This window comes from Bos taurus, chromosome 4 (assembly GCF_002263795.3).
Source record: "Bos taurus isolate L1 Dominette 01449 registration number 42190680 breed Hereford chromosome 4, ARS-UCD2.0, whole genome shotgun sequence".
Lineage (NCBI taxonomy): Eukaryota > Metazoa > Chordata > Mammalia > Artiodactyla > Bovidae > Bos > Bos taurus.
This window is the reverse complement of record NC_037331.1, coordinates 103,918,572-103,940,383: the sequence shown is the minus strand read 5'-3', so window position 1 is coordinate 103,940,383 and position 21,812 is coordinate 103,918,572. Positions and strand designations below refer to the sequence as shown.

The 21,812-nt window shown below is 43.9% G+C and overlaps 1 protein-coding gene and 1 non-coding gene across 8 annotated transcripts in view; one reads left to right on the top strand and one right to left on the bottom strand.

Annotated features, from left to right (window-relative positions):
• DENND2A (DENN domain containing 2A) overlaps window positions 1-21,812 on the top strand; it is a 99,810-nt gene that overhangs the window by 37,543 nt on the left and 40,455 nt on the right. For all 7 annotated transcript variants that reach the window (XM_024991184.2, XM_024991182.2, XM_059885954.1 and 4 more), the window contains 3 exons: window positions 12,129-12,256; window positions 13,770-13,891; window positions 20,604-20,804. In XM_024991184.2, the coding sequence (XP_024846952.1) occupies window positions 12,129-12,256; window positions 13,770-13,891; window positions 20,604-20,804 (451 nt within the window). The remainder of the gene's footprint in view (window positions 1-12,128; window positions 12,257-13,769; window positions 13,892-20,603; window positions 20,805-21,812) is intronic.
• Window positions 6,610-6,682, bottom strand: TRNAG-UCC (transfer RNA glycine (anticodon UCC)). Its single transcript has one exon. It is a non-coding gene; the product is annotated as a tRNA-Gly (tRNA).

Sequence of the window (21,812 nt, the reverse complement as noted above, 5' to 3'; positions counted from 1 at the left end):
ATTTAAAACAGCCCTTGAAGAAATTTCTTACTGTTTCTAATTATCAGTTGATTCTCTTGGACTTTCCATGTATATAATAATATTGTTTGCAAAGAGTTATCATTTTAAGTTCTTTTCTTTTTGATTTTACCTCCAAATTCTCTCTCTTACTATATTGCACTAATACTTTCATAACAGTGTGAAATAATAGTGCTGATAGCACTGGGCAGCCTTGTCTCACCCTAACTTTAATGATAATTCTTCTGGTGTTCTACTTTCAAGCACTCCTGCTGGATTTACATTTTCTTTCTATCAAGGTAGTGTTCCCTGGTAATCCTTTTTTTTTTAACTAAGAGTTTAAAAAAATTAGGATTGGGTTTTGTCAAATTACTTCTCAGAAACTTCATATGATCATATGGTTCTTCTTCTTTGACCTATTAAGTCTAATATTCTATTTAAGATTTTTATAGGAGTATTCTGTAAATGGGACTAGTCTATACATGGATTTTATTGTCCTAACTTTATCAGCTGTGGTATTAGTGTCTTGTGATATCTGTAAAAGAATTTGAGGGCTTCCCAAGTGGCTCAGTGGTAAAGAATCTACCTGCCAATGCAGGAGACATAAGAGACATGGACTTGATGCCTGGGTCAGGAAGATCCCCTGGAGGAGGGCATGACAACCCATTCCAGTATTCTTGCCTGGAGAATCCCATGGACAGAGGAGCCTGGCGAGCTACAGTCCATGGAGTCCCAAAAAGTCGGACATGACTGAGCATCCAGAAGGAGAAGGATAAAAGAATTTATAGGCTTCCTTCTTTATGTGCTGAGAAAGTTTGAATCCATCTCTAATTCTAAAGTCTTTCCCAAACCAGCGCCAACCTGAGAGCCCTGGGTGCTCTCGTGACTTTTCTGCTTCTGTCCCCGTGCTTCTCCAGAGAAGCCCTTCTGTGCCCTTTCTGGGCTATTCCTCCAAAGAAGGCCTCTTTCCCAGGGGCAGGTTCATTTTGGGAAATTGGAGTCTTTGAACTGTGTCATCTGTGGGCAGACAGATCAACCTGGTGAACAGTTATTCCCATTATCTTTTCTCTCTTAGCTACCATCTGCTCTTTTCAGTCCTCTAGCATTTTCTCTAAAACCGGCTAAAGTTACTTTGTTTCAGTCCAAAGATGAAATTTTTTTTGGCCAATTTGGATATGGTTGCATCAGCTGTGTTTAAAGAACTTTTGGCTTTGGAGTTCTAGTTTTGTTTGAAATTGTACAATGGAGGTGATGAGGGCAAGATGTTCGCTTTCTACTCTTAAAAAACAAAATACGCTCTTTATTGTGGTCCTGTCGCTTAAAAAAAAGAAAAGAAAAGGCTTAACTCTGAATTTGGCAGACTTACTGTCCTCTCTGAGGCAGGAAAGCCAAGCCAAGTTGAAGAAAGAAATGATTAAGGATTTTGAGGCTATGAGGGTTTAGAATTACACGGCCAGGCTGTGCACTGCCGAGAATGTATCCAGCTTATTTTCATATGCCGATTAGTCCACCTCAGCAAGAGCCAAACCAGTGGATTCCGATTCTGGGTTTGAGAAAATGCCTTTTCTTTTTCTTCTCTTTCTCTCTTCCTATTTTTTCATGCTCTTTTTTACCCCTCTTTTCTTTCCTTTCCCTCCTTTGCCTTCTTCTCTCTTCTTTCTTCATTTCTCTAAAGCCCCAGGAAATTAAATGCAAGGACTTACGCCTTCAATCCTAAAATGGAACACGAGAAACCCTCACATGTCAGGAAATTCCAAAGATAAGGTTCCTACAGCAGCATTAACTTGGTTATGTATGTTTTATGGCATACGTTTAATAACTTTGGCAGGAATGCCTTGAGGCTGACATTTAACAAGAAAAGTTATTTTTTAAGTGTAAGCAGCATCCCGAATTCACATGTGTCTGTATCCCCAAAATGTTTTGAATTCATATTTTTAAATTTTAGTTTAATTTGATCACATGACAGAGTTTTTTGGATCTTTTGGAAACCGAATAGCCACGATGACCAAAATTTCAACTTTTCAACTGATTATCTTGGCTCACATAGATTCAGCCTTTCCTTGGGGCTTTGGTGTAAGACTTCGAGAACTTTTTGAGGACATGAAACCTCGGTCATTAAGTGGCTGCCAAATCACATGGTACTATTACCGATTCTATAATTTCCATCTTCTCTAGGACTGATGGGGACCCCCTCAGCAGTCTAGCTGGGCAGCCACCCTCAGCTGTCATGCGTCTGGTCTCTCATGTACCAGCCACGCTGTGGTCTGTCCCTGTCATTATGAGTCTGTCTCGGTCACCGTGGCATCCATGAGGCAACTCTCCCATGCCTAAAAACAATATTTTAAAATCTTCAAAGGGGCAAATTGTTTGATTCATTTGAGATCTAGAGCAAAAGTTACTCTGAAAGCATCTGAGAAGCTTGACTTTACAAATTCATTTAAAAATTTCAATAGCAGTTGCATTGGAAGACAAAAAGATGAGAGAGTGGTCATTATTCTTCATTAGAACAGTAATTGTCATGTTTTATTTCTCATGACAAGGTGGAAATGATGGATATTAGGCACAGTAGTGGCTAAGGATAGTTTTTCTTTTTTTTATGATTCAAGATAGTTTTATTACATCAAGCTATAGATTTCTAATCAAGCAAATATTGAAAATATATCATTTAGTGTTTCTCGTCTGACTAGTCCCATCTCTTTAGCTATATCTTTTTAAAGGTGTCATTTTTTTTTCTGTAAGCTTAAAATACTTTTAACATATTTTTGCAGAAAATAGCATACAATTTGTGTTAATCTTTCAAAGGTAGACTTTTGCATTTATATAAAAAGCAAGAGACATAGAAGGTCTGTAATTTGAGCAAAGTTATATATAAAATTGATAAAGCTAAAAGTAGTTCTCTTTGAAACTCCAGTGTTCGTTAGGTATCAAAGTGAGGGCAATGAATCAGCCTTTTCACTTCAGGAAGAAAACTACAGTCCTGCATACTCCACAGTCTGCAAGATAGTTTTTGCTTCTTTGTGAAGAGTTTAGGCATTCCATGATGACTGACAACATTCTAGGAAAACATTCTTCTATGAAATAGTTACATTTTTCTGTTTGACCCAGCTTCAATGTTACTTTTAAATTAATAATCATCTCTTGGAAAGAAAGGATCTCTGAAGAGCTTTTCTAGGTAATTTTGAGGACCATCATAAACTGAGTTAGCTGTATTTTCCCCTTTCCTTTTTTAGGGGGATATACTGAACGTGCGTCAAAATGTGCAGGGTGATTCAGCTGTACTCTTTTACAGTGCTTTCTTCTAGGCTTTATTATCCTTAGTATGTCATATATTAGCTTTGAATTTGATGAAGATGGTCAAAATAGATCATCTTTGTTCATAAACTTTTTATTTTCCAAAATCCTCCCCATCCTAAAAGTATTAGGAAAATCTAATATGGTGTACCCATTGAGGATGTCTGTATCTGAATATCATTTTTTTTGGGTCAGTATCCTTAAAGCAATATGAATTTGTACTGAACAATTCAATACCTAATAAGGGCCTGGAGTAAAAGATGATTTTTTTTTAACTCCAAAGAGGAGTAAAATTAGCTTGATATTTTATTTATTGGTTTGAAAATCCTTTGAAGAGGTAATAAGGAGACAGAAGGACTGGTGCCCAGACTAACTTTGACAGTGTCATTCAGCTTGTTCCTTTTAGATTACCTACCAATATCCAAGTCTTATTCTTATAACACTATTAAAATCTTCTCCAGACTTCAGCTGTTTGTGACACCAATGATTGCTTCCAGTTTTTTTTTTAGGTGATCAGTTTTAATGGTTGCATATCAAAGGCAGACTGTCTCTCCTACAGCCACAGTAAGGTTGCATGTGTGTGTGTGCGCTCAGTTGTGCCTGACCCTTTGTGACTCCACGAACTGCAGCCCGTGAGGCTCCTCCGCCCACGGTATTTCCCAGGCAAGAATACTAGAGTGGGTTGCCATTTCCTTCTCCATGGATAGTTTTTTATTTTGGATCCAGGATAGAGATAAGCGGAAACACAACATGTGTAGTCATAGCGTGGGACGGAGGAGCTACCCAGTAACAGAGTGAGAGCTTAGAGCTGAAATAAGCATACTCTTGCTTAGCCCTCTACTCAGATCACCTGGGGACAGGCTGGCACCTGGCACCCTTTGCTACAGTGCTGCAATGCTTGCTCCTCAGCAACAAAATACTGCACTGTTGGGGCAAATTCTGAACAAAAGATCCAAAGAGACCAAAAAACGCAACTGCCGCTTCTGAAGAACTGGGAGCAAAAGCAGGGTACTGTGCATGTCTTCTGCACACAATACCACCTAAGGGATGGGCAAAACACAGAAGTCACCCCTCTGGCCCAACCCCTAGACACAGTCCTCTCCTCACATCGTATAAGGAACCAGTTCACCTCCCCCAGTGAGTGAGCAAGCAAGGGAACCTGCTGTTTGTTCTCGCTCCAGCTGCTGCAGAGTTGCCTGAATGAAGTGTTGCCTGAATTGCTGGTCTGGTCCGTGATCAATTTCTGTTGGTGAAGGAGGCCAGGAACCCTGGTCAGTAGCAGTGGTATGAATGCCCTTCCCAAGAGGAAGAGCTGCACCTGGTCACCGGGCATGGAGGGACAGTGAAGGCGCTCGATCGTGGCCGACTCTTTGCGACCCCATGGACTGGGGCCTACCAGGCTCCTCTCCTTCCATGGAATTTTCCAGGCTAGAGTACTGGAGTGGGTTGCCATTTCCTTCTCCAGGGGATCTTCCCAACCCAAGGATTGAACCCAGGTCTCCCACATTGCAGGCAGATGCTTTACCGTCTGAGCCACTGGGAATGCCCACTGCCATGGAGGGAAGCAGGGTCTGTGGCAGCTGGGGGCGGGGGTGAGGGATTCAGAGCATGGCATCCTTGGTTTCAAGCTCATGTTTTAGGTAGGTGCTGGGTCTCAGGCCATCCAAGCAGATCTAAATACAGCCAAAAATAATTCTGGGGGCGAAATATGTTCAAAAAATTGACAAAAAATCAGCTCTCAGAATACAGATAAAAATTTTTTTACCCCCAAATAGGGATGAATTGTAAGCAGTAAAGGTGGCCATTAAAACCAACTTTTAAAATATTCACTCATTTATTCAGCCAACAAATATTTGCTATATACCTATGTAGTATTGGGGCTTCCCTGGTGGCTCAGATGGTAAAGCATCTGCTTGCAATACAGGATACCCGGGTTCAATCCCTGAGTTGGGAAGATCCCCTGGAGAAGGAAATGGCAATCCACTCCAGTACTCTTGCCTGGAAAATTCCATGGACGGAGGAGCCTGGTAGGCTACAGTCCATGGGGTCGCAAAGAGTCGGACACGACTGAGAGACTTCACTTTGTTTCTTTCTTTTTTCTATGCAATATTAGGTTATAGCAAGGAACACGGTAGACTGAGACCCTGCCCTCATGAAACTTACAAGCTAGTAATAGAACTACACACCTAGTTCTGTTGTTCACCACTCTCAGCGCTGTGAGGAAGCCGATGGTGCTGTGGGAATGTTCAGCAGGGGTAACTAGCCTTTCGTGGAAACAGGGCCAGCTTGGGTACAAGGGCCTCAGGTCCCCAGACACGGGGGTGGGCTGCGGGATTAGGGATGCATTTTGAGTGAACAAACAAGCAAAGACCCGGGGGCAATAAGGGCTTGAGCCCACTGGAGGACGTGAAAGGCAAGGGTTAGGCCAGAGGAATAGGAAGGTGTGAGCTGAGATGCAGGGGCCTCTAGAGTCAGCTCTGAAAAAGCACTGTAGCCCAGGCAACGGTTGGGCCTGTTACTAAAGAGGAACAGGAAGCATTTGAAGGTTTTTAAGAAGGGGGGAGACACAGTCCGATTTGTGTTTTTTAAGAGCTTTCCCCTCCACTCCACAGCAGCGTGGAGACTGGCAGGGGCACCAGGGGACAGGGTGGGTAGTTGTGGGGGGTGGGAGGAAGATCACACACCTGGGGTCACCCTGCAGTGTAACTAGAAGAGGGGACTGAAAGAAGCCGGTGGGGCCCAGGGATACTGTGTATGTAGAACTCTGGTTAATTGGCTCCACGTGGGCAGTAATGGAGAAGAACCTGCACAGGACTTCCAGGTTTAAGGCATACACACTTGGATGGATGGTGACAGCCTTTGCAGTTCACTTTGAGCTTCCCCTGCGTCATCTGTTTGTTTATTTTTGGCTGCACTGGGTTTTCACTGCTGTGTGGGCTTTCTTCTAGTTGCAGTACTTGGGCTCCTCATTGCAGTGGTTTCTCTTGTTGCAGAGCACTGGCTCCAGAGCACAGGCTCAGTAGTTGTGGCTTCTGGGCTCTAGAGCATGGGCTTAACTGCCCTGAGGCATGCGGAATCTTCCTGAACCAGGGAGCAGACCCATGTTCCCTGCCTTGGCAGGCACATTCTTAACCACTGAACTGTCAGGGAAGTACCCACATGTCATATAAGTGGAGACATGGGATGAGCTCTTACGTTAGTATTTCATTTACAGAAATATGAAAAAATCACAAATGACGTCCAAAGTACTACTTGAAATTGCAGGGATTTGGGGTTTGTTAGTTTGTTTCTGGCCACACGACATTTCATGTAGGATCTTAGTTCCCCAACCAGGTATCGAACCCATGTCCCCCACAGTGGAAGTGTGGAGTCCTAACCATTGGACCACCGGGGAAGTCCCAGGGATTTCTTACCTTTGCATCACCAGCTGTGAGTTCAATTTCACTCTTTAAGAAGGTGCTTATGAAACATTCCCTGGTAGCTCAGACGGTAAAGCATCTGACAGAAATGCGGGAGACCTGGGTTTGATCCCTGGGTCAGGAAGATCCCTTGGAGAAGGAAATGGCAACCCACTCCAGTACTCTTGCCTAGAAAATTCCATGGATGGAGGAACCTGGTGGGCATCGCAATGAGTCGGACATGACTGAGCGACTTCACTTTCTTTCTTCTCTTTCTTATGAAACACGCAACTGAATGTGGAACAAACATGGAAGTGAGTAAATGAGAAAGAAGCCAGTCTAGATATGGTTATCATTAGCCTTTCAAAATTTCCTTTTAAAGTTAATACGTAAATAAAGGTATTAAAACCTTTTGCTGGGTTAAAAAATATTTTCATAGAAAAGACTCAGCTAAGTGATAGGATGATTAGTTTAATCAATGAGCCTCAGAACAACAGGGCTGCAGCACCAAGGGGTATTTCCGCAGAGGACAGAGACAGTGCTGAGGAGGAACCAGCCACCTAATAAAGCTATGATGTCGCTGAAAATATGTTACCAACACAGGACGATGAGAAAGCGAACTGTGTGGTTGGAATTTTCTTTTCCCACTGCCTCTGGAAGCGGGGCATGTAAAGATTTCGGGTTTCTTCTTCATCATGTATGGACAGTAGTTTCATGTTGCTTTAAAGTCTGTCTTTCGGGCTTCCTGTATAAGAATTAGCCGCCTGAAAAGCAACATTTTAATACAGAAATGGAACTTCTTTTTAAGAAATCCTGTGATGAATTCTTTTGCGTAGTAGAGTTTTGCACTGTGATTAATTGTCCTCTAATCAGCTTTTTTTTTTTTTAATGGAAGTTTGTAACATTTTAAAAGTGGGCTTTTCTAATACTATTTAGACTGGTGTTACCTTTTATGTGTTGGTAATCAAATGCAAAATACAGCTGATACCTTGTATTATCATCTTATTCTTGAAAATATGGAAAGATCATAAATAACATTCAAATTATAGCTTGAAATCCCAGAGTGTCTGACAGCAGCTACTTGGATTACAGGCTAATCCCATCCTAACAAACCCCAGCAGATGATCCAGATTCTTGTGTCACATATGCTTGAAGTAAGGGAGCCATCCACTGGGACTTGGAGAGCCTTTAGCATACAGACATCTTTATTGTTAGGGCATTTATTATTAAAACATTTAAACTACTCAAATATTATTTCATAAATGCGTACATGCTCAGTCACTCATTCGTGTCCAATTCTTTGCAACTCCATGGACTGTAGCCCGCCAGGCTCTTCTGTCCATGGGGTTATCCAGGCAAGAATACTGGAGTGGGTTGCCATGCCCTCCTCCAGGGAATCTTCCCGACCCAGGAATCAAACCAGCATCCCTTGTGTCTCCTGCATTGGCAGGTGGATTCTTGACCACTATGTCACCTGGGGAGCCACCTATTTCATAAATATAATAATTTTATTATTTTAAGATTTGGCCTATACAAATATTGCTTCATTGATACCTCAAATGAGATGCGAGGTGTTTAACAGCAGACAATGATAGAGCTCTCTACAAGGCAAAGCAAGGCCCAGCTGCAGCCTCCTTCTGCAATCAAAGAAAAGACCTAGCTTGGCCAGGGTCATGCTGGAATCCCAGGCAGTCAAGGTTCTACCTGTGGGCAGTGGCCACCACCCTGTCCCTCTGCTGCTAGGAGTAGAGCTTCCAGCTGCTGTGGCAGAAACTGCTTAGCTCCCAGTGAAGTGCCCCCAACCTGTGTCCCCATGAGGGTTCGTAGCATCTCTTCATCATATAGTTTAGTTGCATTATGGAAAATAGAGGGAGATAGAGGGCTTACCTGGGCAGTGCTCAGTAATGCATAATATCATTTTATATAGGAATTAATTTGGAAATTCCCTGGCGGTCCAGTGGTTAGCTCTCCCTGCCCAGGGCCCAGGTTTAGTCCCTGGTTGGGTAGCTGTGATCCCACAAGTCGTGAAGCCAATAAATAAACAAATAAATTTTTTAAATTAGTTCCGATTCCACACAAAAACCTTTGGAAGCTTCACCTGTTTTAATGTGGGGCCTATGACTGCAGCTGTCCTCCTGCCTTGCCTTACTCCAGCCAGTTTTCCCGGGTTCTCCTGCTGTAACTGGGTACAGTTCACCTTCGGTCTCTGGACCTGTTTTTTCACGCATAACATGCGTGTAATATCCGCCACAAGGTTGTTGTAAAGTTTGAATGTGCTGATCCAAGGTAGGCCCTCGGTCAGCTCTCAGTAAGCATTGAATGAATGATTCTGAACAGTGTGCCTTTTCCCTACCATGTAGTGTACGTGATGAGGACTCTAGCCGATGTAAAATTTGGTCGGCCCAGCAGGGGAAACCCAGGAGTTCTGGCCCTTCTCGGCCAGTTACTTGACTGTGCTCTGGGCCACAGCTCCAGCCCCAGTGCACCTGCTGGCTATTGCCAGCCTGGGCTAACGGCACCCGGACTGGGAAGTGTTCAGGGTGGGTTCACAGCACAGCCCATTCCCATCTTAGAGAAACAGCTCAGACCTGCTTCCCCTCCCCCAGCCCCTTCTCCTAGAGCTCTGAAGCTCAGTCCTTCCTCTCCTCGTTGGACACCTCAAGGGGAAAAAGAGGGGGCTCATGGGTCAGTATCCCCTCCTTTGGGGCATGACCTTCTGCTCCTGAGCCCCAGAACCCCAGGTGACAGTTTGAGCCTCCCAGCCTGACTTAAGGCCATAGAGATCCAGCCTGGAACCCTGTCTTTGTGCTCCTAAGTGCCAAGTTCAAGTATTAAGGAATGAGGGTGGGGTGGAGATAAGGGGCGATGAATTCAGATGTGCAGATATTAAAAGTATAGGGCCTAGGCAACTCCCTGGTTATCTAGTGGTTAGGAGTACACTTTCACTGCTGGGGCCTGGGTTCAATCCCTGGTCAGGGAGCTCAGATCCTGCAAGCTGCACAGCCAACCAATCAGTCAGTAGTATAGATCCTAAAGAGGAGAAGCCTTGGGAAACTCCTACACCCAGAAAGAGGAAGAGGAAGAGAGCTGCCAGTGCAGGCCAGGAAGAGTGGTCTGACGGCGTGTGGAGTTAGGGCCGCCTTGCATCCGCCTCCTCAGACCCTCCAGAGGTGTGCCCCTTCCTTTGCTGAACAATGTGAACAACACTTTTGTAAAATATAGTAAAAAAGGATTATAAGAGGTATGAAATGAAAAAAACTCATCAGTATACAAACCTCTGTTTGTTTGTTTTGTAAGTTTGTTTTTTTTTTTTTTTTTGTAAGTGCATTCTGTCAGATTGCTTGAAAAGTTTGTAAACACTTACTGTCAATTTCTGTATTTACCTTAGCAAGGACTGGTAAGAGCTGGCACCCCAGCCCTGACCATGGGTTGCACTCTGAGTGCTGCTGCCTTTCACTGTACAGACCAAGTGGTGTCATGCAATGAAAGGAGCAGCGTGGTTAGGTTTTACCAGAGACTCACTGGTGACCTTTAGGAGGAATTTCAGAAAAAGGATGTACACGGACAGGTTGAGAGAGTAAAGGAAAGAAAAACCAGTGAACTATGGTAAACTAAGAGAATAACCTCTGCTTCTCCTCTCCCCCCAGTTAAAAGTGTTGGCAAGGAAGGAAGGTGAGAAATAGCAGAACTGCAAGGGCCGTTGCTTCAAAGGAAGGCTTTTTAAGATCGAGGAACCCCACACAGGTTTGGGCTTCCCGGGTGGCACAGCGGTAAAGAATCCAGACTCGGGTTCAGTCCCCGGGTCGGGAAGATCCCCTGGAGAAGGAAATGGCAACCCACTCCAGTGTTCTTGCCTGAAAAGTTCCAATGACAGAAGAGCCTGGCAGGCTTCAGTCCACGGGATCACAGAGTCAGACACAACTGAGTGACTGAGCGTCGAATGCGTGTTTAAGGAAAGAGAAAGAAGCTAGTGGAAAAGGAAACATTTTAAATGCAAGAAATCCCCAAAGCTTGGCACGTAGGCAGATAGCCTCTGCCTGCTTCTGCCCTTCTGTTGCACGGCACTCTCCAGCCTGTTCCTGCAGTCCAGCAAGCTGACTGTCTGTCTGCCGTTCCCTGAAAAGCACCGAGGTCTCTTTAACCTTAGTCAGGACTTTCTCATACATCCATCCCTCTTTTGGGGACACTCTTTCCCTGACTAAGTTCTTTTTATTCTTCAAATCTCAGCTTCAGTGAGTGACTTTCTCATTGAGACCTCCCCTAATGCATCCCCCAACCTGAACTGAACCTCCATATCCTCCCAACCTGTGCTTTTCTGTCATTGAACTTATTTGCGTGTGAGCTGGTTGAACATATGTGTTCCTCCTTAGAATGTAAGCTCTTTGAGGCAAGGACTCTGACTGTTTTAGTCCTTCATTATCAAACCCTGAGCACAGTGCCTCCCTCAGTAAGTAGAGCACTGGCTACATAAATAATTAGTAACACCACAGCAATAATAAAAATAGCTGGTGTGCTCAGTCACTCAATTGGGTTCAACTCTGCAACCCCAAGGGGTTTCCTGTACAGTATGTTCTTATTAGTTACCTTGTTGGTATATAGTAATGTGGATATGTCAATCCCAATCTCCCAATTTATCCCCCCTCCCATGATAACTAACATTTGTTGCATGCTTATTAGGTGCCAAGGATTTTATAAACATTCTCTTTTCTATTTTTTGGACAGTCCTATCTACTGTCCTAATTACTATCTACAAATTAGGACACTTAAGTTTCAGCTCAGGTAGTTTATCCAAGAAGGAAAAACTTGTGAATGAAGGATTCAGGATCTGTGTCTAAATTTATTAAATCCTAGAACAGCCCATGTGGATGTAGGATGAGGGGAGGGTGGTAATAAGCCAGGCCCCAGACAGAGAGCCAGCCATGTTTGTACAGATCTCAGAGTTCGGTGGGGTGCCTCAGCTGACCTTTGGGTGTCTGATTGTAACCACTTGGGTGAAAGAAAGGGGGAGGGACCCAGGCCTCTCCTCTGCTCTGAACTGGCCATCACTGTTCCTTTCTGGTTATTAATGTGTGTTCTGTAGAACATTTGAAAAATCCAGAAAAGCAGAAATGAAGAGAGGGCATCCCTCAGTCCTGAGTTAGCTCTATGTTTCACTTCCTTTCTTTTTTATCTCCTCCTTACATATGTTTACTTACGAAGTTGGGTTTGTATTTAAATGTATACTCTACAATCTTTAGTTGGCATAATAGCATAAACATTCTCACAAGTAAAAGCCATGTCTCATATTTGAAGATTTTCACACTATCTTACAAGAAACAGAGTTGATTTTGGCATTAGAAATTTTTATAAGAAAAAAAAAAACTTTTATGGCATATATTCTCTGAACCAACCTAATATGATTTAAGTTCTTGGGTTTTTTTCTTCCCACCTTGTATAACCCAGGAAGTCCTATGAGTTTGAAGACTTACTGCAGTCTTCCTCTGAGAACAGCAGGGTGGACTGGTACGCACAGACTAAGCTGGGGCTCACACGCACTTTATCGGAGGAGAACGTCTATGAAGACATTCTAGGTAAGAGGCCGAAATGTCTGCGTGAGTCTGTCTGTGAGAAGCAGGGGGAGGGAGGTGGGGCTGGCTGCTTAAAACACACACACGCTGGAAGACAAACATGCACTCAAATGATAGAGCCAGGACGGGTGGACGGGTGACCCAGGGTGAAATACGTGAGAGAAAATGAGAGGAAGCGCTGGCGATGAATGGCCAGGGAGGCAGCGTGGACACAGTGGGAAACACACGGGACCTGGAGCCTTAATGTCTATGGCTGAATCTTGACTCTGCTACTTGTTAGCTGTGTGACATTAAGCTGGCGACTTAGCGTCTCTGAACTTCGTTTCTCTCATCTCTGAACTAAGGAGGATGATAGATACTTAACAGGGTTGTTAGAGGACTGGAGAAGATGGTAGGTAAAATATCTGGCTTGTGACAGACTCTTGGTGAATTGTAGTGATTACTGAACGCAGGAAAACTGAAGACTACCATACTCATTCCAAAACTGTAGGAGTGTGGCAGTAACGCTATCAAACTTCAGACTGAAATGTATTTGAAAAGTAACTTTGACCTCGCTCCCAAGAATTCTCTGATTCCAAAACAGGACTCAGATTTACAGAGCTTGTGTGCATTTAGATTTGGTGAGTTAAAATCTTCAGGGAGGATCACAGTTTCAGTGAGATGTCTGCATATGTTGGGGTGGGAGGAGGGCGGGGAAGAAACGAGCTGGTGAGAGGGGAAAACCCATCTGTGTACCTATGCAAGGGGCAGATCGGGCAGATACACACATTCCTGCATGCACACAGTGATCAGCACTGGAATAAACTCCTAGGTGGGAGGAAACGTGAGACTTGAAGAAGCCAGGATACTAAGCCGAGCTATTTGAATTACTGAGTCCAAGCTGCCAGAGACAGGTTCCTGCCAATGCAGTAGATCCAAAATGGGTACAAGATCTGGAGATCCCTTATTGTGTGCCTGGCAGGGTAGCTTTCAGTTACAAGGAACAGAAAACCCAGCTGAAACAACAAAGGGAGTTAGTTGGCTCTCTCAGGTTAGCTCCCTTCTCAGCAGGTGTCCCACGATCTCCATGATGGCTGCCGTCAGTTCCCCAGGGTCCCTGCCTACAGCGCAAAAGGAAAGCCTGTCTCCTGCAAGTCCCAGCAAACACCCCGAGGTTCACTCTCACTAGACTGGGTTAGGTCCCTGTTCACCTTCAGAGTCCAGGAATGCCATGCAACAGTGGGCTTAGGCCTGGAATATGAGCCCTTCCAGGATGATCACTGAGGCCAGGATTCAGAATATTCAGATTGGCTTAAGCTCTGAGACCAGGAGTGGAGTTAAGTTCACACATCTGAGAACGGGGAGACAGAGACTTGCCCCGGTGAAAACCGAGATCCATTACCAAGAGGAAGGCTAAATGCATAGCAAGACAACACACATCCCCACAAGGAGACACCAAGGTGTTGGCTAGAGATCTGATAAGGAGAGCTTCCTTGGTGTTCCCAGTTTCTGATCTGTTCATTGCCTTTGACCACAGATCCGCCCATGAAGGAAAACCCTTATGAGGACGTTGAGTTACATGGTCGCTGCCTCGGGAAGAAGTGTGTCTTGAACTTTCCAGGTTCTCCCACCTCTTCCATCCCTGACACACCTGCCAAGGTATGAGCCCCCAGAGAAACGGTGCAGGGAGGGGGTCCCCAGCTCCGTGGCCTTGAGCAGGCTGGGGTTCTGGGTTACATGGGAATACCAGGCATCCTCACTGCAGGCTCCTGGATTTGTTCGTCAGTGGCCTGCCTCCACTTCCTGCCTCTAGTTCTCCTGGAACCCTCTGCTCAGCAAGGCTTCCTAAAGAAGCGTTGTAGTGTCTGGCTCAGAATTCTCCCCAGCTGTAAATAGGATAGTATATCCACGTTACACAGCTGTGAAGAAGAATGTCCTGACATAAAACAAACTCATATATGTTTGTGGATGCACAAGAATGTCTCTGTAATGGTCCCTGAGAATGAGTTAGCGGGCACCTCTGCAGAGTTGTCTGGGTATCTAGAGGTCAGGAAAGAATACTGACATTTTCTCAGAATATCTTTTTGAACCTTTTGCAGTTTTGTGGTATGTGCATACAGAGAATATTACTGTATTCTCATACATGATAACTGCAACACATTGCCTAGGAACTGAATTCATATTCTTTTTCTTTAACACATGTAGTTTTATTCATAATGATCCAAACTGGAAACAACCCCAATGTCCTTCAGTGGATGAATGGTTATATACAGTGCAGTACATTTATATGATAGAATATTATTCAGCGTTAAAAAGGAATAAGATGTATACCAACCTGGATAAATCTCCAGAGAATTATGGCAAGTGAACAAAGCCACTCTCATAGGTTTACATACTATATGATTTCATTTGTATACTTTTGAAATGACAAAATTAAAGAAACAGAGAACACATTAGTATGAATTCATATTCTTTAACATAACATTGCACATTCTTCATAATGGATCCCTGGGCACCCATTTCCCACAGTTCCTCCGTATAAAATCTTCTCTACAGCCAAAGCCTACTAACTGCCTCTGATGTCGTAGCTCCAGGAGAAGCAAATGTTTTCTCTGAAGAGCCAGGGAATGAATATATGGTCTCTGTTTTGACTGCTCAGCACTGCCATTGTGGTGTGGAGCAGCCACAGACTATATGTAAACCAGTCAGTGAGGCTGTGTTTCAATAAAACTTTATTTACAGACACTGAAATTTGATTTTATATAATTTTCACATGACACATAAATATATATATATATATATTTAGTCCTTTAAAAGTGAAACTGTTCTTGGCTCATGGCCTGTACAGAAACAGGCGGTGGCCCAGATGTGGTCCACAGGCTGTGCTCTGCCTGGCCCTGCGCTAGGTCATTTCTACCTCTGCCCTTGGCTCTTGCCTGGACCTCTCCCTTCCAGTCCTATAAGGCCCAGATGTGGTCCACAGGCCATGCTCTGCCCAGCCCTGCGCTAGGTCATTTCTGCCTCTGCCCTTGGCTCTTGCCTGGACCTCTCCCTTCCAGTCCTGTAAGGCCCAGCTCAATCATGCCTCCTTCAGAAAACCTCCAGGCCATCTTAGTCCCTGGGACTTGTTCTCCTCTGCTCTCCTGTAACATTCAGTGGGCTAAGCATTCATTTTATACTAATTTGTATATTCCATCTTATGAAATCTCTTACTTCGATGGTTTGAAGTCTGACTTAAGTCATGTTGCTGTTTAGTCGCTAAGTCGTGTCCAGCTCTTTGCCATCCCATAGATGACAGCGCGCCAGGCTTCCCGGTCCTTCACTATCTCCTGGGGTTTGCTCAAATTCATGTCCATTGAGTCAGTGATGCTATCTAACCATCTATTGAGTCATGTAATATGTCTTAAAAATATCTCCTCAACTAGACTATAGACTCCTCAAGGTCAGAGAGTATGTATTTGGTTTCTTTGTGTTTCTCATAAGTAGTTGTTATACAGTGGTTTAGTTGTTGAAGAAATTAAATGGAGACCGAATCCAGGCTACAATTGTCAGTTTAAATCCCATCAAAAGAATCTGTTTCCAGCCTAAGAAAAGAAGCCAACTTCCTCTCTAGGCTCCACTCAAGGTCAGCATTGGCTGGCGGGCGAGGGGTATACACATAAGGCCTGATAGTCACAAAGGGAATCTTCCTCAAGACAGTGGAAGGTCGAACCTTTCACAAAGGCTGGATCTTACTGGCCCAAATCAATTGCTACAGTACTTGCCAAAACCAATTAACTGCTGTCTTCTCCTCCTATGGAAAAGAGCATGGTCAGGAATAATCCATGACAGCCAATAATTGACAAATAGTTTCTACTTGCCTTTGAAATGTGTTATTTGTGTTTTCACTGGAATTTGGATGTGCTCAGCATTTAGGGAATCCTTCATTTCCCTCAGTGAATGAGTCTGGCTTAGAAGAAGGCTGTCCATAGACTTTTTGATGATGGCCATTCTGACTGATGAGAGGCGATGCCTCATTGTAGTTTTGGTTTCCGTTTCTCTAATAGTTAGTGATGTTGAACATCTTTTCATGTGCCTCTTGGCTATCTGTCTGTCTTCTTTGGAGAAAAGTCTATAAACAATAAGTGCTGGAGAGGGTGTGAAGAAAAGTGAACCCTCTTACACTGTTGATAGGAATGTAAATTGATACAACCACTATGGAAAACAGTATGAAGTTTCTGTAGAAAGCTAAAAATAGAGCTACCATATGATTCAGCAATCCCACTCCTGGGAATATATCCAGAGAAAACCATAATTTGAAAAGATACATGCCCCAGTGGTCATTGTAGCACTATTTACAATAGCTAGGTCATGAAGTCCATCAACAGAGGAATAGAAAAGGAAGGTGTGGTACATGTATACAATGGAATGTTACTCAGTCATAAAAAGGACAAAATAATACCATTTGCAGTAAACATAGATGGACCTAGAGATTGTCGTGCTGAGTGAAGTAAATCAGAGAAAGACAAATGTCATATAATATTGTTTATAACTGAAATCTAAAAAAAAGGGTACAAATGAACTTATTTATAAAACAGAGACAGAGTCATAGATGTAAATGAACCTATGGTTACCAGGGGGGAAAGGTGGGGGAGAGACTGGGAGGTTGAGTGTGACATACACACACTACTGTGTATAAAGCGGTTCACTGATAAGGACCTATGTATAGCACAGGGGACTCTGCTTAATAGTCTGCAGTGACCTAGATGGGGAAAGAATCTAAAAAAGAGTGGATATATGTATATGTATAACTGAATCACTTTGCTGTACAGCAGAAACTAACACAACAGTGTAAATCCACTATACTCCGATAAAAATCTTTTAAAAAGGAAAAAGAAGGCTGTCACACCCAGTCTGACCCATTCGTATCTTACTCAGTTCTGCCCCACTTCATGCAGAGAGTGAACTCCATGGCCTCTTCAGAACAATGGAAAACATCTACCCAAAGCAAATCTGCCTGCAGAACTGGGTGATCCTCCCTAGTGTCAGAAAATAAAGGCTTAGTAGCCCTTTTCTCTTTTTTTCCCCAAATGTTTATTTATTTTGGCTGTGCTGCATCTTAGTTGCAGCTCTCAGCATGTTTGTTGCAGCAATGCAGGCTTGTTAGTTGCAGCATGCATGCAGGATCAAATTCCCCAATCAGGGATCGAACCCAGGCCCCCTGCACTGGGAGAGTGAAGTTTTATCCACTGGACCACCAGGGAAGTCCCTTAGCAGCTCTTTTCTTCCCCTTCCTGCCAAGCTAAAGAAAACCTTGGTCTTCTAAAACAGTGCAACAGAGGACTTCCCTGGTGGTACAGTAGATTGGAATCTGCCTGGCAGTGTAGGGGACACAAATTCAATCCCTGGTCTGGAAAGAATCTATGTACCAGGGATAAACTAAGCCTGTGCACCACAGTTACTGTGCCTGCACTCTAGACCCAGAGAGTTGTAACTACTGAGCCACAACTAGAGAAAGCCTGCATGCAGCAACCAAGACCCAGTGCAACCAAAAATAAAATAATTAAATTTTAATAATTTTCAATAATTAAATTTTTTTAAAGCAGTGAAACACAGTAAGTAATCCTGTCAATGAGAACTTGAAGTCCAGAGGTGCTATCCTGCCAAAAGATAACCCAGTTGCCCAATGCATATCTGATTGCCACTCATATTTGCAGGCTGTTGGGGCCTTTGCAAGTCATCAGGAAGACCGTGCGTCATGCGCAGTCCTCTGCTTTCCCACATCTGGGTGTCTGGTTTGTGTCCCCGTCCTCGGGCACAGCTGCAGACCTCTCCACCACCTCCATTAGCACACCAGTATTCATGGAGCGTCTGCCACATCTGGGCTGCATCTGGGACTTAGAACTTACTGAAGCAATCTTTCCATGACAACCTCCTCTACCAGCCACAGAAAGGTCCTAAGACATCTTGGAGGGGGCGGTTATTTAACTAGAGTGTGCCTCTTTCTAGTAGAGAGGTAAGGGGTGACTGGACAGATTTTCCTAAGACACGAGAGACATGCAGCTGGGGGCCGATGCTGACGCTTACAAACACACCAGGCAAGCTCCTGAGAAGGGGCTGTTTTCTTTTCTTGTTATTCCCACACGTAGAACAGCACAGCGAATATGGTAGAAACTATTTTTTGTAATAAAGGAAACCTAATGTTCTTTCTTATGTATTGACACTTAAGGGGGGAAAATTTCACTAGTTGACCTGGGTAGCTCACCCACACCACCTTCCACCAACAAACCATCTGTCACCTCGTGTGGCTCGTAGGGGCAGTGTCTGGTCAAGTGTGCAGGTCTTGGAGCCTGACTGCCTCTGTTCAAACTCACGTAGACTGCTTGCTAGTTATGTGACTGTGAGCAAATGATCTTATCGCTGTGTATCCGTATGTCACTGGTAAAAATCGGGAATGATAATACACTCCTCTGAGACGGTGAAGGACGGGGAAGCCTGGCGTGCTGCACTCCATGGGGTCACAAAGAGTCGGACGTGACTGAGCGACTGAACAGCTGAGGGGTCTTGTGAAGGTTAATCAAATTAATTCTTGTATACCACTTAGACTAGTGCCTGCAGCATAACCATTATTTATGTATGTTTGCTTAAGCTATAGAATTAGGCTTTCAATATGTGTCCTTTTAAAAAATTACCTCGTTTTCTAAAAGCAGAACATTCTCATTGTAAAATTCTTTTTAAATACCAACAAGTGTAATTTAAAAAATCATCTGTAATTGGGAATGTGTATTTTTTCTTTATACTCACCTGTATTTTTTTCCTAAAACAGATGGCTATTATGTATGTGTGTGTGTGTGTGTGTGTGTGTGTGTGTGTGTGTGTGTGTGTGTTTTAAAAGCCTTTTAACAATTGCATGTAATCCCAACACCCAGAGAAAACCACCGTTGACACTGGTTTACTTCCTTCCAGACCGTGTCATACTGTGTGTGTGTGCGCGTGTATGTGTGCATAAGAAAAAGATTTGGGATGATATCGTATATACATTTGTTTTCGTATATACTTTTTTGCTGCTCTATTACATTTATCATGAATATTTCCCCATGCCATTAATTTCTTTTAAAAAATGATTTGTATTGCCTGCAAGGTATGCCATTGTTTTAATGTAATGCCACGGTGGTTCGTTAGTGTAATGTCCCCAGTTGTCAGAACACGCATGCCTGCCTATGTATTCCTGTGGGTGTATAGTCTTGAGTGTTCATGTGAATGTGTGTACCTGTGGGCATAGGTGAACAACTGTATGTGTGTGTGAATGGCATCCCAGTGCTTCCTGGGGGAGTCCTCTGTAAGCGAGCAGAGGAATGAGGTTGAGATAGGTAAAGATGAGGTGGGATATTTTATATCAAGGACCCTTTGGGTTTCCTGCTGTCGGTCTCCTGGGGCAGTAAGACAGGGACATGCGAGGACTGGAAGGGGTTAAGCCACCAGCTGCATTCACAGACAGGAAGGGTGAATGAACCCTGGCTGAGTCCAGGTCAGCTCCATCTTCGAGGCTCAAGGCACGTAGCTTCCTTGCCACCCCCTCTTCCCTAAGGGGGATCAGGGGGGAGGGGATAAATTAGGAGACTGAAATTGATACATATACATTAATATATAAAATAGATAACTAATTAATAAGGATTCACTTTGCTGTACAGCAGAAACTTAATGGTATTAAATCAACTGTACTCCAATAAAGATTTCAAGAAAAAAAGAAAACTATTTCTTCAATGGCATTTTCATTTTTTTTTTCTGATGAGCAAAGCTAAGAATCTTTCATATGTATCTGAAAATTATTAATTTCCTTTTCTGTAAACCTTCAGTCCTTATCTTTTGCCTGTTTTTCTTTTGAATTGTTAGTCTTCTCATTAACTTGTAGCATGTATTAGAAACAAATAAGTTCTATAAATTGCAGATTTTTTATTGTTTTTGTTGGCCTTTTGACCTTAGAACGGCTCATTTTTAAAAATCAGATATTGAGGCTCAGAGAAGTGAAATTCCTTGTATTAGAAGGAATTTCCCTTGCCAGTGACAGGGATAAAGCTGAACTTAAGTCTTGTAACTCCCAGTACATGGTGTCAGAAAGCCTCATTTGTAAAGGTACTGCATAGAGCCAGGTGAGTTTCCACTTGTCTGAAAAGAGAGTGGATTAGACTTGCATCCTTTATCATCCTCCTTTTCCATAATTGGATGATAAGTGTTTAGGCCCTTAACAGCATAGACGGCCTCAGCGTGCCCCTGGGGACTTAGACGAGCTTCTCCTCTTGACCTTCTTGGTCTCCGTCACTGGCAGCACCACTTATCTCTCAGGGGGTCTCTTTGTATTTATTTACTCTTCTTTCTTCCTCTCCCCTCACAGCAGTCCTTGTCCAAACCTGCCTTCTTTCGGCAAAATTCAGAAAGGAGGAACTTCAAACTGCTGGACACAAGGAAGTTGAGTCGGGATGGAACTGGGTCCCCTTCCAAAATCAGCCCTCCCTCCACCCCCAGCAGCCCTGATGACACTTTCTTTAACCTCGGGGACCTGCAGAATGGTAGGAAGAAGAGAAAGATACCCAAGGTAAGGCTTGCAATAAGCTTTGTGTTCAGGAGTACACCCCACATACACACTACAGAGGAGTCTGGGCAGAGATCAAATCACTGGGCCCTCCTACCTGCTTCACCACAGGCCAGGTAGACATGGGGAAGCCAGCAACTGAGCTAGCTGGGCCTTGGTCACAATAATTGGGGTCCTGTAGGGCTTACCAGGTGGCGCTAATGGTAAAGAGCCTGCCTACAATGCGAGAGACACAGCAGGAGATATGGGTTCAATCCCTGGGTGAGGAAGATTCCCTGGAGACGGAAATAGCTACCGGCTCTAGTATTCTTGCCTGGAAAATTCCATGGACAGAGGAGCTCGTCGGGCTACAATCCATGGGATCTCAAAGAGGCGGACATGACTGAGCGTGCACACACACAGCCTTCCTCTTAGCCCTCCCTTTCCCTGCTTAACGACTCTTATGATCCCAAACTGTGTTTCCAATGCCCAGCCTCAAAAAGGGCACATCTCCCTCCTTCATGGCCTCAAAAGCAGAGCCCCCTCCGCTGTGCTCTGACTCAGACTCCATCACCTCCCACTGCAGAGGGGCACCGCATGGAGCCTGTGCTGAGGGAGCTCTTGTCAGAAATGCATCTTTTCTGGGACTTCCCCGATGGTCCAGTGGCTAAGGCTCTGTGCCCGCCCTGGACGTGGTGCAGGTTCAATCCCTGGTTGGAGAACTAAGATCCCACGTGCCCTGTGGCGTGGCCCAAAAAAGAATTAAACAATGGACAGCTTACGTGAACAAGGTTCTCCTCTTTAAAACATATATATATTAAAATATACATATATATCTTTTCTGGCTCTTTTCAGCCCTGAAGGCAAAACAGGCCCAGTGGCTTGTGTGTGCATGAACTGTGGCTGCTCTTTCTTACTTTGGTGTTATATTTCCTTTTGCTCAGTGCAGCCCCTGCAATGCCTGTCATTCTATACTGGCCACTTCGGTATCAACTTACTACAGGAGCTTTTTTTTAATATATTTAAAAAATT